General features: G+C 46.4%; 1 protein-coding gene and 1 long non-coding RNA gene across 8 annotated transcripts in view; one reads left to right on the top strand and one right to left on the bottom strand.

Moving 5' to 3' along the window:
- Positions 1–127: 127 nt before the first annotated feature.
- LOC113925633 lies at positions 128–6,613 on the bottom strand. Of its 2 annotated transcripts, none has more exons than XR_003521004.1 (4): positions 6,485–6,613; positions 5,792–5,928; positions 1,217–1,426; positions 128–1,107 (listed from the first exon to the last, which is right to left on the bottom strand). It is a non-coding gene; the product is annotated as an uncharacterized LOC113925633 (long non-coding RNA). The 2 variants fall into 2 exon arrangements; XR_003521003.1 differs by having other exon boundaries at positions 6,480–6,608.
- A 199-nt stretch (positions 6,614–6,812) lies between these two features.
- Positions 6,813–15,253, top strand: part of RNF175 (ring finger protein 175) — a 46,858-nt gene continuing 38,417 nt past the window's right edge. For 4 of the 6 annotated variants that reach the window (XM_027598163.2, XM_027598162.2, XM_027598161.2 and 1 more), the window contains exon 1: positions 6,813–6,940. In XM_027598163.2, the coding sequence (XP_027453964.1) occupies positions 6,875–6,940 (66 nt within the window). In that variant the 5' untranslated portion in view covers positions 6,813–6,874. Of the gene's footprint in view, positions 6,941–6,984; positions 7,078–15,253 lie in introns of those variants that run through there. The other 2 variants (XM_027598167.2, XM_027598165.2) reach the window with 2 other exon arrangements.

The following is a 15,253-nucleotide window of genomic DNA, read 5'->3' as shown; positions in this document are numbered from 1 at the left end:
GGCTCTATCCTACAAACCTGAGATCACCACCTGAGCCAAAGCCAAGAGTCAGGTGCTTAGCCGACCATGCCACCCAGGTGCCCCAAAATATTAAATTTTAAAAAGTCATTAGACAACATGCCCAGCACAAAATTTTTATTTATAACCATTCGATAACTTGGAATAATTGCAAAGAAAAAGTGAAATCAACAACAAACAACCCAAAACACAGATATTCCATTTTGCTGATATTCTAAAATAAAGTAAATATGTGTTTTATTTCCATGCACGCACTATTTCAACTAGTTATATAAAGTGTCAGGATTACTGCATTTATAGAATAAATTGGAAAAAGCAACTCATCTCCAACTCTCTTGTGTGGTACATATTCTTAGCAGTTATGTGGCTAGACACGAAAATTTATGTTCATTCAGTACAAGACTAAGATAACAGGTAGAAGGGAGCAGACTCAGGCCTTACCCTTTACACTGCTTTCCTTCTCCCAACCACACCTCAGCATCTCTAAGCGTTGGCAAAAGTGGGTCCCCGTTCTGATTAACAATGACGCATTATAAAATAAATAGTAGTAGATGCACATCTGGACTGCATGGAATTATGTTAAGGGCACAATTTAGGCCTCTTTTTGTATTTTAAGTTTATATCCATATTAATGTGCAGAGGTCTCAGTGGTCCTGTTATGGGTAGACAGCAAAAGGCTGTGGCCGCGGTTAACAACAGCCCCGCCTTCCTGGAGGGACATCTGTAGGCAATAGGCTAAGGGAATCCACCTGCCCTCACTCTCCTTCCTAAGCCAGGAAGAGGCCTGGGGCACAAGCAGCATCACCTGGAAATGTGACCGCACCACCAATTCTATCTGGCCCCAGGCCAGGCACTGTGCTAGATACAGTGGTGGGTAACAGATGACTAGAACAGAGTCTCTGCTCTCCCCATATTTGCAATTGGTGGCTCATACCAGCACGTAGAACACAAGGCAGTGTGGCATAGAGGCAAATGCAAAAGCTGTGGAGCATAGGGTTGAAAGAAAGGTCTTCCCACTGGGGATCTGGGAGAGTCTGGCGGGAGAACAGAGCCGGTCAGGCTCTTAGATGGGGTGGGGTGGGATGACTTCTGCAGATTAAAATGAGAAAAGAAAGGGGCATTATAAGCAGACGTCATGGCTCAGAAGTGACCTTATTTGTCCTTAATTATAGAATGAAGATAATAATAGTACACCTACCTTGGAGGGTGGTTTGAGGATTGAATACAAAAAAAAGTAGCTGGCCTTAGCAGGCCCTTTAAAAAGCTGTAGCTATTACCATGGGCAGGGAGGGTAGTAAAACCAGGAGTGCTCACTGGAAGGCTTTATACTCCAGCAAAAAATAACTGTGTCCTCTTGTCATTGCTTCTATGACTGATCTTGTTTCAAGCCCCCAAGTAGGACAAATATCTAAAGTCAAGAGAAACAAAGGAACATTAGTATTTTTCTTCCACGAGAATGTGACTTTTGCAGAACACAGTTGTGTTGTGGTCTTGGCAATTAACCTGAGGTGTAGGAACTGGGATGGCAGGTCCTTGGTCTCAACTAGAAATGACAAATACAACTTCCACACCAGGACGGAGTTTCCTGGGGTCACCCCCGGTAAAGCCTCCCACCCAACCCAGCGATAAAGCAATTCACTTCTCCTAACTTAATGTCTTCAACTGTAAAACGTGGACAGTGATACCTGTCACTGGGGCTTATTCGGAGGATGAGATGACACCAGATACATAGCGTGCTAGGCCAGTGCCTGGCACATTGTGGGCGTTTCATAAATGTTAACCCTTTTTATAGTTAGCGCAGTAGAGACTGGCTTGCCGGGCACAAGCTGTCTGGCTTCTAACTTACTAAAGATGAGACTTCTTCAAAGAGACACCAGGAAAGGAAAACAAGGGGAGGGGAGGGCAAGGAGCCCCATTAAGGACTTAAATGTGGTTTTCCCTCCCACTGAGAGGGCCCCTGAACTCAATAAACGAGAATGACCCTAGCTGAACTTCCAAGCTGGGAAGTATAGTTGGTTTTTAAAAGCAGTTCTTTTTCAGGATCAATTGTTCAACAGAACTTTAAAGCTTGCCCTCAGAAGAGGCTCAGTCCTGAAACCTACAGGGAAAATCATGAAAAGCAGGAACGTGCCATCTCTCTACAGCGAGTGGGGCGCCCCACACATACTGTTTGAACACAGTCATTCTGCTGCCTCCCCTATTCCAATTTAACCAGAAACCTGAGAACCTGGACTGAGCTCCAGCTAACATTATTTAAATGAACCGGCTGTTAACATGAACCTTAAACCACATGTCATTTGGTTGTGGGGCTGCCCTGGGCCAAGAGACATTAATACAGAGGGTTCCCAGCTCACAAATGGATTGTGTTCCAAATATGCATTTGGAAGGCTGTGGTTTGAAAGGCAAAATGCACTTTCCCAAAGAAGCAACGTTGTAAATGGTGATTAGGGCCACACGCCAGCTCACAAAACTCCATGTAATCATAATATAGCTACTCTCTGTACATTTTAGCCCGAAAAAGAGTAGAGGTCAATAATATTACAATACTAATAACTAAAGAATGAGATCAACAGGGGTGCCTGGGTGGCTCAGTCGGTTAGGCGTCCAGCTTGTGATTTTGGCTCAGGTCAGGATCTCATGGGTGGTGAGATCAAGCCCCACCATGGGCTCCCCACTCAGTGGGGAGTTTGTTTGGGATTCTCCCTCTCTCTCCCTCTGCCCCTCCCCTGACTCGTGTGCATGTGCTTGCTCTCTCTCTCTCTCAAATAAATAAGTAAGTCTTAAAAAAAAAGAAAAAGAATGAAATAAACAATAAAGTTGAGTATCTTTCATTTGTCCTGAGTGGTAATCTTTAAGCACACGTAGGTTTAATGAATGGAGAATGAAAATGTCTGTTCAGTGAGGCTGAGAGGCCAGGGAACAATGGGATGGTAGTCAGGACCCCCAGCAGTTGGGAATTAGACTAGCTTGCATGATTTCTACCAATTCTAAGAGGCTAGCGGCTGCACCTGAAGGCCAACCTAGCACCCAGCGTGGGGGCGGTGGGTAGAGGGTGGAGGATGACTGAAAAAGTTAGCCGGAGTATTTCTATGCAGCCATTTCATCAGCCACAGTAGGACTTAGCTTCCGTGTCCCTCTCCTTTTAGACATGATTACTCCCATTTACGACCCAGTCTGCCCCTGACCCCAAGGATCACAGAAGTGCGGAACATTTGGTGCCTGTTTCACACTGATTTCTGAGATCAGACAAGCTCTCTCGGATACTAACATCGCCTGGATGGTTTTAATTTGACACCCCCACCCCCATTTAGACGGCCTCTACTACTGCCATCCCCTTCAAGGAGGGGAGGCCCCACAGTTGTTTGGACTCTCTTCCTCTACCACCCTGCTCCATGTGACCAATACCGCACCTGGTTAGAGACATTCAAAATCACCCATTCTAGCAGTGAGGTTAAGGATCAAATATAAATATTTTATCTGTAAATATGAAAAAGACATGAGAAAAGAGAAAAGGAGTAACTTGAAAAAGACCATTTGTAAGGCAATAGAGAGGACTTCTGTAAGATCTACCATTAGGTGGCACCAACAGCCCAGGGCAGTTGGGTTGTCCTGCGAAGAACAGCAGAAAAGGGAAACATTAATGAGTGCTGGTCACGAAGTGGGTAGGAAGGCTGAAAGCAGCCACTTTGCAATAAGTAATTTAACATACACAAGGCATTCCTGTGAAGTGCATTCTAGATTAACTCACATATACATAAATGCAATAACTAATTCCCTTAAAACTACAAAATGTCTCATAATTTTATTTCTTAAAATTGCTTTATATCCCTTGCCTAAATTCTATTGATTTACACTTCTTAAAAATTAATTTTTAACAGTTATGGTTTTTCCCAGTACTAATTCTTTGACAGCTAGATATAGGCAAATACATTCTCTTGGTGCATGGCTTGCTTTTTTTTTTAAGATTTTATTTATTTATCTATTTATTTGTTTATTTATTTATTATTTATCAGAGAGAGACAGAATGAGCACAAGCAGGGGGAGCAGCAGAGGCAGAGGGAGAATCAGGTTCCCTGCTGAGCAAGGAGCGTGGATGTGGGACTCCATCCCAGGACCCTGGGATCATGACCTGAGCCGAAGGCAGACCATTAACCGACTGAGCCACCCAGGTGTCCTGGCTTGCTTCTTTTCAATGACAATTTTTTATTGTACAGAAGTTTAAAATTTTAACATAGACTAATTTACCAATCTTTTCCATTATGATTTGTTCCTTTTGAGTTTTGTCTAATATATTTTTCACCATCTTGAGATGATAATGATATTCATTTAAATTGTCTTCTTCAAGTTTTGCTTTTTAAACCACCTGTTTTGTTTTGATATGGCAAGCTAATTACTAAATAGTCCATGTATCCCTGATGATTTGTCTCCCCTGTCCTAAAACTAGCTTCCTGTAAATCCATGTGTCTATTTGGGGGGCTTTCTGTTCTGTTCCATGGGTCTATTTCTCTATTCCTGCACCAAATAGCCTACTTAATTTTCTAACTATTCTTGAATCCACCTTGTTTTTCAAACACCTTTATGACATTAGCTCATTTCTTTCATTACATCATTACAACCATCTCAGGGCTCTAGATCAAGACACGACAGGAGGATACATGAGCTATGGCTAATATGCTAAAGAAATTAGCGCTAAACGACAGGAAGGCTGTTGATTTATTCCAGGATTTATGACACTCAGTTGCCAAGCATTTGATTTGGGAAACAAATTTGCAAAGTAATTAACTTTGGTTGGGTAAACCACTCCAGAAAGCAATGGTTACCTTTCTGGGAAACAAGGTATTAGTTCTATATCTGGAAATGAGTCAGGAAAGGAAACAGGTTTAATACAGTAGAGCAAGTCCATCACTAACAGTGGGGAAGAAATGAACTTTTTGAGTTTTATTCCCTGCTGACTATTGAGCTGAAATCAGAAGGAAGATGACTCCCTTTGTGCTCACAGGTGTCTCCAGTGAAATATGTAGACATTTCTGGTGTCAATCAACCAGGGAAGAGAATCTCATATCAGGGAGTCAGAACTTATATAATAATAATAGGCCAGAATTTTATAGGATAGGGAAATTCTATTTCTACCCCGACATTTGTGTGTTGGGGGGGGGGGTACCTGACTTAGAGGAATCCAGATGAATTTGAGGACATCCTAGACTGGAGAAAAAAAAAATGGCCTTTGCCACATGAAGACAGGCCAAGAGCTAGGTAGGAAGGCAACATGTCCAAATGAATTCATTATCTTTGTTCCCAGAAATCTGCTGCTCTTTCAGTATTCCCACTCTCAGCACCCTCTGCCCAAATACCAAGCTGCTCAAGCCACATGACTGAGAGCCGTCCTTGAGGATCAGTAAGTCTTACAGATTCTATCACCTAGATCTCTTGGCTCCATCCACGTCTCTCCATCTCTCCTCCACCCCATCCCTGCACATACTCACATACACCACCAAGGCCATTGCCATCTTTAACTGGAACTACAGCAATAGCTTTCTGACTGGTCCCCCTGACTTGAACCATGGGTGAGTCCTCCTGCCCACCCTTGAAGCCAAAAGGCACATTCCCACTGCACCACCTACCAGCTCTGAAACTTGGACAAACTTCTGCACCTCTCTGTGATTCAATGTCCTCCTGTAAAATGGAGATAATAACACCACCTACCTGGTAGCCTTGTTGTGAAAACTGAATGAGTTAACACAGAGTAAAGTACTTGGAAGAGGAAGGCACTTACCACAGTTAATTGTCCTGAATGTTTGTCTCTACACCCTGCTGGACCATAAGTTCTACAATGGCAGGGATGTGTCCATCTCTTCATCAGTCTCCACTGGTAGCTCCTTGCAGGTGTTGAAAACTATGAGTCACCACAAACTGGAAGGGAGTGAGCCATATTTTATAAGTCAGACTATATACTTATGTGTTCCCTTTTTGTCTATTTCCCTACCAGTGCATTTCTAAAGGCTTCGCCAAATGCCCCAGCCTGTTCCCTGCCATAAATCCATACTGGGTCTACAGCTGAGGGGAAGGAGAATTCCCCCTGAAGGTGGAGGGGACAAAGGCAAGTTGTGGGTGATTTCCCAGGGGAAGTGCAGGCACAGAGCCGCACAGAGGCCCAGAGGGTCTGCCTTCTCTCCCCACAGGGTTTCTCCCCTTTGTCATCTTTGGAGGGGCCAAGTGAGACTTCATCAGGGACCTGTCCAGTATATTAAAACTGCAGACAACAGGGAAGGAGGGGCGCTGGGCCCAGGAACAGGTACGCAACTGGAGATGAAACCGAAGTTCAGTGTCCCAGTTTTGGACGGCCACCTGAACTCCCGTCTTCGGATAAAGGCTTCTGAAGGAAAGAGCCAAGAGAAAACGACCCCTCGCTCCCTCTCTCCTCTCCATTTCTCACTCTCGGTACTCCCCACATGTCTTCCCACCTTACTTCTGGGCGGCTCTCCGGCCCTGCCGCCTGGGACAAAACCGCCGGCAGGAGCCAGGCGCAGGACGCGGTAAGCGCCACGGTGGCCGACAACTGCGTGCCTGCAGAGGGAAAGATCCCCAAAGGCTCTCGGGGCAGTGACAGGGAGGAGGATCCGGAGCCCCCGCCTCTGCGGGCGGCGGGGCCGCGGGCGCGGGGCGGAGGGGCGGCGCTCCCGGAGGCGGTCTGCGCGCGCGACCGCAGGACCCGGGGCGGGGCCGCCGCAGGCACAGTTCGCCCCCGGCGCTCGCGGGGCAGGGCGCCCCCTCCCCGCCCGGGGGCCTCCCAGAGACGCTCCCCTGCCCGCGCGGCGCGAGGGACTGCGCGGCCGAGGGCTGGCGCCGCGGCGGAGGCATGGCCGCGGGGGCCGCGGTGCGCAAGGCGGCGCCGGTGCTGGAGGCGCCTCCCCAGCACAAGCAGGTACCGGGCGCGGGGCGCAGGCCGGGGGACACGGGGCTAGAGTCCCGAGGCTCACGCGGGGGCTGGGTGGCCGCACGGACGGGCCTCCGAGTCCCCCGCCCTGGCGCAGGATGGAGGGGCGATGACCTTTCTGGAAGGTGCTCGTTGCTTCGCCTCAGCCTACCCTACCCCAGGGAAGACGAACCCCTCTCCATTTCCCTCTTTCCCTCTCCCTCTTCTGCTCCTTCTCCCCTTTCTTCTCCCCTACCCCTTCCTTCTTCCAGCTTCCCTCCCCCACGTGTCCTCCTGAAGGACTCTTACCGACTCATCCCTGTCCATTCCCTGTCCTCCGTACTGGCTGCCCCTCTCTCCTTGCTCCCTGGCAGAAGCCCCAGGGCCCAGGTGAAGGCCGTGGGCATTAGAAGAGGACAGCTGAAGGGTGCTGGGTGTACATCAGGCTTGACTTTACAGTTCTCAGAGGGCAGCGTGCATCACAATCATTCTGAAGGCTAGTTAAAAAGCAGGTAGACAGTGGGGCTCTGCCCCCAGCCAGGGTTTCTAATTCCTGACATCAGGGATAGTGCCTGACTATCTATTTGCAAGTCTGACTAGTTACCAGGAGGTGCTGATGCTCAAGCTTTGAGAACCTCTGGGCTAGCACTTTCCTCCTCCCAGACTCTCCCCCCAATGCCCTTTGGTGATTTCAAATCCAAGTCATTAATATTTTTCATTTATAGACGATTCGTAGGCCATGATCACATACTAGGAACTGTGCTACTCGTGGGTAAAGGGGCAGTTAGAGGTATACTCCGGGAGTTCACATCCTGGGAAGAAAGTATAACAAGGATAAAATAACTCACAGAGGGTAGGAAGAGATTACTGTCCCCAAAGAGGTTTGAGTGAAGTTTTGTAGGATTTCTAGGAGCAAGGAATTGCTTCTGACAGGGAGGGTGGGCAAGGCTGTTTGGAGGCTGGGGGTGTGGCATGGCTATTGTGAGCTGGACCTCAGAGGATGGATGAGATTCCATGTGGCCGTGAGGGGAAATGAGAATTCTCCATGGAGGAAACAGGAATACCAAATCACTTGAGGTGAAAAAAATTGTTGGGGGGTGGTCGTGGATAGTCACTATGACCCTGGCAGAAATCCAGGGTTCATGAAGGCTTGTAGGAAGGGAGAGCTGAGTTATGACAAATCTTGTAACACACTCTGCAGTGGGGATCTATTCTCTAAAATGGGGAAGCTATAAGGGAACTCCATGACTTACTTGCTGGTTTCAGACCCAGATCAGATCATTCACAGCGGGTTATGGATGAAGAAGTCTGCAAGCTGGGAAGGGCAGAAGACTGGCACCTTCTGCAGCTGATGTTTGCTGTCCCTTAAGGCTGCCATCACTGCCTTGCCCACTGCCCTCAGAAGACATGGTCCCCTGTTAACTCTTCCCCAGGAGGAACTCACAGCTTTTCCCTTAATCCCCCATAGCAGAGCCGTGTGGTCCAGGGACCAACAGCCAAGGTGTCACCTGGAAGCCAATTAGAAATGCAGAGTCTCAGTCCCCCACCCCAAACCTATTGGCTTAAAATCTGCATTTTAACCAAACCCCTGGGTGACTGCACATCAAAGTTTGAGAAGTGCTAGTTTAAAACGGACTTTATAAGAGCTGAGGATAATAAAAGAAAAACAGATATGGTTACTGACCACCCCAACCCCGTAAGAATTTACTGACCACCCTGTATATTACAGCACCCTCTGACTCTAAACCTTACCCTATTTTATTTTCATTCATCATCCTTATTACCCCCTGCAGCATGGCTAGTTGTATATTTGTTTTTCTGAGAACCTCCATCACCTTGGAAGCTCCAGCAAAGCAAGCACTCGATCTGCTTTGCGGGCTACTGTATTTCCAGAACCCAGCACAGAGCCTGGCATATGGCAGGGCCTCAGGAAATGTTTATTGGACAAATCAGTGAATGAATAATAAACATACAACCTCATGATCTGGGACTCTAGTCTGCCCAGCTCCCTGTGTTACCTGTTTATGACAAACACCATCTCCCTATTCCCCACTCTCCTCCCCAGCTATATCCCCTGTGGTCTTGCGAGCCAGCTATACCCTATCTGCTCCTGAGACTCCTCAAGGTTGGGGTGCAAGAGAGCAGATAGCGGGGATTCAGCAGTGTGCTCTTCTGCTTGTCTGAGGCCTGCTTTTCAGCCTCTGATTTCCCCCAGAGGACCTACCTCTGCCCCAGCATTGTTCTCTGCCTTGAAGTAGGCCTGACATAACCCCTCCCTCCCCTTCCAGCCACGGAAGCTTTGTCCTCGCCCAGTGACATAGATTCCGTATCACTAAACACAGCCCTCCAAGCCTGACACATCCTTACCTCCCTCACATACGTCCCAGGGACACCAGTAGTTTGAGTTGACTGTTCTGGTTTTGTCAGGCATTTTAGCAAGATTTTTCTAACAGGTGGATTTTTGTGAGGAAAGAGTTGAAAGTGGGGAAACCCATTTGGAGGCAGCAGCTGAGGTGAGAAATGGTGAGGCTGGTGCTGGGAGGGAGGCAGTTTTCAGATACAGTTGACCCTTGAACAACACGGGTTCGAACTGCACAGGTCCATGTATACATGGATTATTGACAGTGCAGTACTGTAAATGCATTTGCCTTATGATTTTCTTAACATTTTCTTTCCTCTAGCTGACTTTATTGTAGGAACACAGTAATAATACATATAACCTACACAGTATGTGTTGATCAGCCGTTTATGTTATTGGGAAGGCTTCTAGTCCACAGCAGGCTATTAGTAGTTAAGCCTTGGGGAATCAAAAGTTATACCCCAATTTCTGACTGTGTGGGGGCCTGGCACCCCTAGTCCCTGCATCATTCAGAGGTCAACTGTATATTGATTGAGTGTGTGATGTGCCAGACGGGGTATTCAGGGTGGGGTAAGACAAGTAATAAATCACCAGTGACTATGCTGTGTGGTAACAATGTTCAGTGGACAAGGGATCTACTGCAGAGGCCTAACCCCAAAGGCTTCCTGGAGGGAGTAGAATCCAGGGCATCCCCAAAGGGTGTCTGGGGGTGGGGGAAGAGCATTCAGGGGAAGGAAGGTTCCGCTTGGCTGGAGCAGAGGGTGTGTAGGGGTTCTGGAGAGAAATGAAGCTGAAAAGGGCCACAGGAGCCGTGTTAGTGACAAGGGTAGCCACTTGGGTTTTGAGCAGGGGATCCAATGTGATCATTTTGCTCGTACCTGGATCACCCTCACTGTCTGAAGGGAGAAAAGGAGTGAAGGCAAGAGTCCCTCCGGGAAGAAGGGAACACTGCACACCCGCTGGATCTCTCCGCAGGCTGAGGGAGGCTTTCCCTTGCCAAGCAGTCTAAAGGGTAACAGCCGCTCCCCGTGCTGGCTCTTCTTTACCACACACTCGGTTTCATTTCTTCATAGAATTTACCACCTTAGGTCATCGTTTTCCTTACTTGTTTATTATCCGTACTTTCTCTAGAACACAAGGCTCAATTCATGAGAACAGGAACCTTGTCTGTCTGACCTTTATCATATGCCAGCTCTTAGCCCAGGGCCTGGCGCCCAGGAGGTACTCAGTAGGTATTTGTTCAATGAATGAAGAAAACGGTTGGCATAGAGGCCGTTGAGGTGGAAAGACGTGGGTGGCCAGGTACTTTCGTAAGGTCAGCAGGAGGGTACGGGGTTGGAGGTGGAAGGCTAGGGTCAAGAGTGGTGCCCCATATTTCTGTTTTGAATGATTGGATAGACGGGATGTGGAGCTGCTGAGTGAGAAGGGGAAACTGAAGTGGAAGCAGGTTGGGGGGAAATTAATATGTTCAGGTTCGGGCAGGTTGAGTTTGTGTGTCTGAGGGACATCCAAGTGGAGATCTGTAAAAGGCCCTCGGGTAGAAGAATCTGAAGCTCAAAAGTGAGATAAAACAGGAAGAGAGATAAATAGGAATGTGCTGCAGGGAAAAAAGACTTGGCGACTCAGAGACAAGGAAAAAGGAGAAGCGGAATCAAAATGACTTCTTCAACGGAGGGTTGCTGGAGTGGTGGGGGGTGGGAGGGAGGGGGTGGCTGGGTGATGGACATTGGGGAGGGTATGCGCTGTGGTGAGCGCTGTGAAGTGTGCAAGACTGTTGAGTCGCAGACCTGTGCCTCTGAAACAAATAACGCAACATATGTTAAGAAAAAATTTTATAAAAAATGAAACATGTTATTCCCCCCCCCAAAAAAATGACTTCTTCATTTAAGTGACATATGTTCATGCAGAATATAGTCAATATAGACAAGTATAAAAAAGGAGTAAATATTCCAATAGACATCAGCATTCATGGATCATTCCTGTTAGCACTTTGGTGACCATTCTGTTGGACATCTTTCTTCTGGATGGTTCTTGATTCTATGTGACTCTATATTTACATTAATAGGTTTACATTATATAAAACTGTTTTTGAAGCATGCTTTTTCTCTTAACAATATGTCATGGAGATACTTCTATGTCAATAAATATAGATCTGCACAATCATTTTAAAGAGCCAGCAGATTTCCTGTTATAGATATATCATAACTCATTAACCGGTCCCCCATGGGTTGACACATAGATTGTGGCCAATTTCTCAACATTATAAATAAAACTATGCAAACACCTGTGTCATCTCTCCCCGTGTATTTTTCTCCTCATTTCATGAGAGAATATTCCTAGACTATTCTACATAGGATAAACGAACACTTAAAATTTTGACATGCCTTGCCAAATTTCTGTCCAGAGAAACTGTCTTAATGTACACAATACATCTGAAGGGCATGAGAAGACCATTTTTCCTCATCAGGAATTCATCCTGATGGCCATCCCATCATCCTCTGGCCACTAAAAATTGTTCCCCTTGTCATACTTTTAAGTGAAAATCATATCTTACTGTTATGGACATTTTTTTCCTTTTAATATTAATTTTTATTAAAATTATGTACATCCACATTTTAAGGAGTCAAATAGTTCTACAAGACTTAAAACAAACAAACAAAAAAAAAAAACAGTGGGGCCCCATGACCACTCCACCCTTTCCCATTCCTGATTTCCCACTCTCCAGAAGCAACGACATTCAGCTCTTCTCAGGAACCAGTAGTGGACCCTTCCCGGCAGGTGGCAGGCGGAGGTCCGCACAGAAGATTCCAGGGCTCAGAGGGCTTTATCCTTCCCAACCCCATGGATGGCCCTTCTCACCCTCAGCCCTGCGGGGGGGGGGGGGGCATCCAGAAGCAGGAGAGTGCAGGGGCCACCTCCCAGCCCAGCCCATGTACCCCACCTCTCCATCCCCAGCCCACAGACACCCTGGGTTCTCTGCCCACAGTAATCAAGTGATTGTGCCTCATCCAGAGGATGGAGGGAGTGAATGGACAGCCACTGTACCTTTTCCTCTACCATCTCTGCCTGCCTGCCCCTGGCCCAGCCAGCCACTTCACTGTCCCTAAGAGAAGGTGGGGCTGGGGGACGCTGGGGTCTAAAGATTCAACTAGCCCTCTCGATGGACCCCCTGAGGCTCTCCATGTGACCCCAACCTGGTTTCTGGTCCAACCAAATTCCCCAAAGTCCCACAAGTTTTCCACCATCCCTCTGGGCAAGGCTCTGACCCTGAGCTCCTCCTGGCTACCCACCCTCACCCTCAAAGTTCCAACTTTCATCCTGCCTAGAAAAAAAAAAGTCTGTTGCTTTTTCTTTTACTTAATAATTTCTGATCTCTACCTCATACTTAAAAATACTTTGTCCACTACGTGATTATTAAAACATTTACCCATATTGTCTTCTAGTGCTTTTAAGACTTTCTTTTTTACATTTAAATATTTGATCCATCTGGAATTTATTTTGAGATGGGGTATGGATACAGCTCTGTATTTTTTTCCAAATGCCCATCCAGTTGTCTCAGCAACGTTTGTTGAACAATCCATTTTTTTTTTCTCACTGACTTGAAGTGACTCATTTATATGTACCTGGATCTGTTCCTGGACCCTGTGTTCTGTCCACTCATCTGTCTTCCTATTCCTGGGCCAGTAACACCTTCAGTTAATTTCGGTGGCTTTATTGTGTATTTCAGCATCTGGTAGGCCGCTTGTCCAGTATTTACTCTTCTCCTGAGTTTTCCTGGCTATCCTTATATGCTTATTTTTCCAGATGAATTTTAGTGTCATTTTAATTCCAAAATAAATCCTCGTAAGATATTAAGTGGGCTTGCATAATAACATACCAGAAAAAAATTGTCAAAAAGTAGACTCCACCCCAGGAAAAAAATATTGTACTATAGGGAACTATTACTAGAAAAGAGATATCTCTGAAAATATCATCATCATCATCATTATCATTATATTCACTTTTTCCCTAGGAAATGAGAGTATTTTTCAGTACACTTGATCTAACAAAGTTCTTAACTTGTGTTTAGCAGAAAACTTTTCAACTCTAATTTCCACTCCCTAAGCTTTTCTGGTCTTCAGTAGAATAATGTATCATACTTCACTAAAAATGAATGACTTAGAATCTGGTGGATAGTTATACATTTAGACCCAGGGCTATATGACTAGTAAAAGGCAAAGGTAATTTTTCTTCTCAACTTAACTAAAAACTCAGTTCCCTTTTTTTTTTAAAGATTTTATTTATTTATTTGAGAGAGAGCATGACAGAGAGAGAGAGAGCACCAGCAGAAAGAGAGGCAGAGGGAGAGGGAGAAGCAGGCTTCCCACGGAGCAGGGAGCCCGATGCGGGGCTCGATCCTAGGACCCCGGGATCATGACCTGAGCTGAAGGCAGACGCTTAACAACTGAGCCACCCAGGTGGGCCCTCAGTTCCCTTTTTTAAGTTGACTTTAATAAGAAGCACTGTGAACCCTATCATCCTGAATAGCAAAAAGAGAAGCAGCCAGGGAGTCCTATAGGTTATAACTCTTTTTTTTTTTTTAAAGATTTTATTTATTTATTTGTCAGGAAGAAAGAGAGAACGAGAGAGCACGAGCAGGGGGAGCGGCAGGCAGAGGGAGAAGCAGGCTCCCCGCGGAGCAGGGACTCACATGTGGGGCTCGATCCCAGGACCCTGGGTCCACAACCTGAGTCCAAGGCAGCCGCCTAACCAACTGAGCCACCCAGGCACTCCTAGATTATAACTCTTAATTGAGTTAATTGGCCCTTGGATTAAGCACCAACAAAACTCTTATGTAGCATCTTATTTATACTCACAACATTCCCAGCAAGTTTAACAAGAGCAGCTATTCTATCAATCTCCAGTTTCTAATACGGGAACTGAGACAATCACAGGCTAGTGCTGTGCCCACAGTCACCCAAGGAACCATTAGCTCAATGTTCAGTGCCAGGTGGTGCTAAATGGATGCATGGTTCGGGGCTCTAAACCCATGCAATGTTTTTTTAACCCCGAAGCAGCAGTCCACAGAGAGGGAGGGACCTATCAGACAGGTGGGGACTCCGGTACTACTACTCCCTAAGGGTGGCCCCTAAGGCTTTGCTCCCAGAAGGCAGCACTTGGAGCCCAGCTGTTTGAATGTCGGGGACCACCTGATGGAATCATCCAGAAGCAGGGGAGCCATAGAGAAGCTACCGGCATCACTGGCTGCTTCACCCACTTCCCCTTTCCTGGCATTCTCTGGCAAGTCCTGGCACTGTGCAAATATTGCCTAGGCCTCTCCCTAGCAGTGTCATCTGAAGCTTTGTCCTCTCTTCTAAGGGAACCCCTCAAGCCTCTGGCAGAAGAACAGGTTTTATTATGGAACCTGGTTACCCTGAGTCAGAGAAACCTAGACTGAACTATGGATGGCACTGTTTTTTTCCCATCGGTCAAATTTGCTGGTGCCATTTGAAGAATACAGAAAAAACACCTAGTTAGGATCATATTTGTGTAACAAATGCTTTATTTGCCTTCCCTTCTTTGCCATCATTGGGGATTTTAGCTCTAAACATATAGGACGAGGGATTAAGCTCTCTGTGCTCTCCATGAAAATTATAAGATTATATCTTTTCAAGGATTGCCTTAAAGGTCTCAAATGACCAAATGTAGTGGATTAGCTGTGCTCAAGGGAAGGCAGCACGTGGCTACAATCTGTAGGTCATCCAAAAGCACTTCCTGGGGTGGGGTCTGTGCTCTCCAGCTCAGTCTGCAAGGGCAAAGCTGTAAATTAAATTAGCAGGAAAACACAAAAAAATGCTCCAAACAAGTAAAGCCTCTGGTCATCTCTGTCTCTAAAACCTTGAACTTGCAGATATTTACTCACCGGCATCATTTAGTACACCAGCAAGAGATGTTTTTTAGGATTCCCATATCCTATCCCAAAA

The sequence above is a fragment of the Zalophus californianus genome, chromosome 2 (genome assembly GCF_009762305.2).
Source record: "Zalophus californianus isolate mZalCal1 chromosome 2, mZalCal1.pri.v2, whole genome shotgun sequence".
In the NCBI taxonomy this organism is placed as follows: domain Eukaryota; kingdom Metazoa; phylum Chordata; class Mammalia; order Carnivora; family Otariidae; genus Zalophus; species Zalophus californianus.
This window is presented reverse-complemented; position numbering and strand designations above follow the sequence as displayed.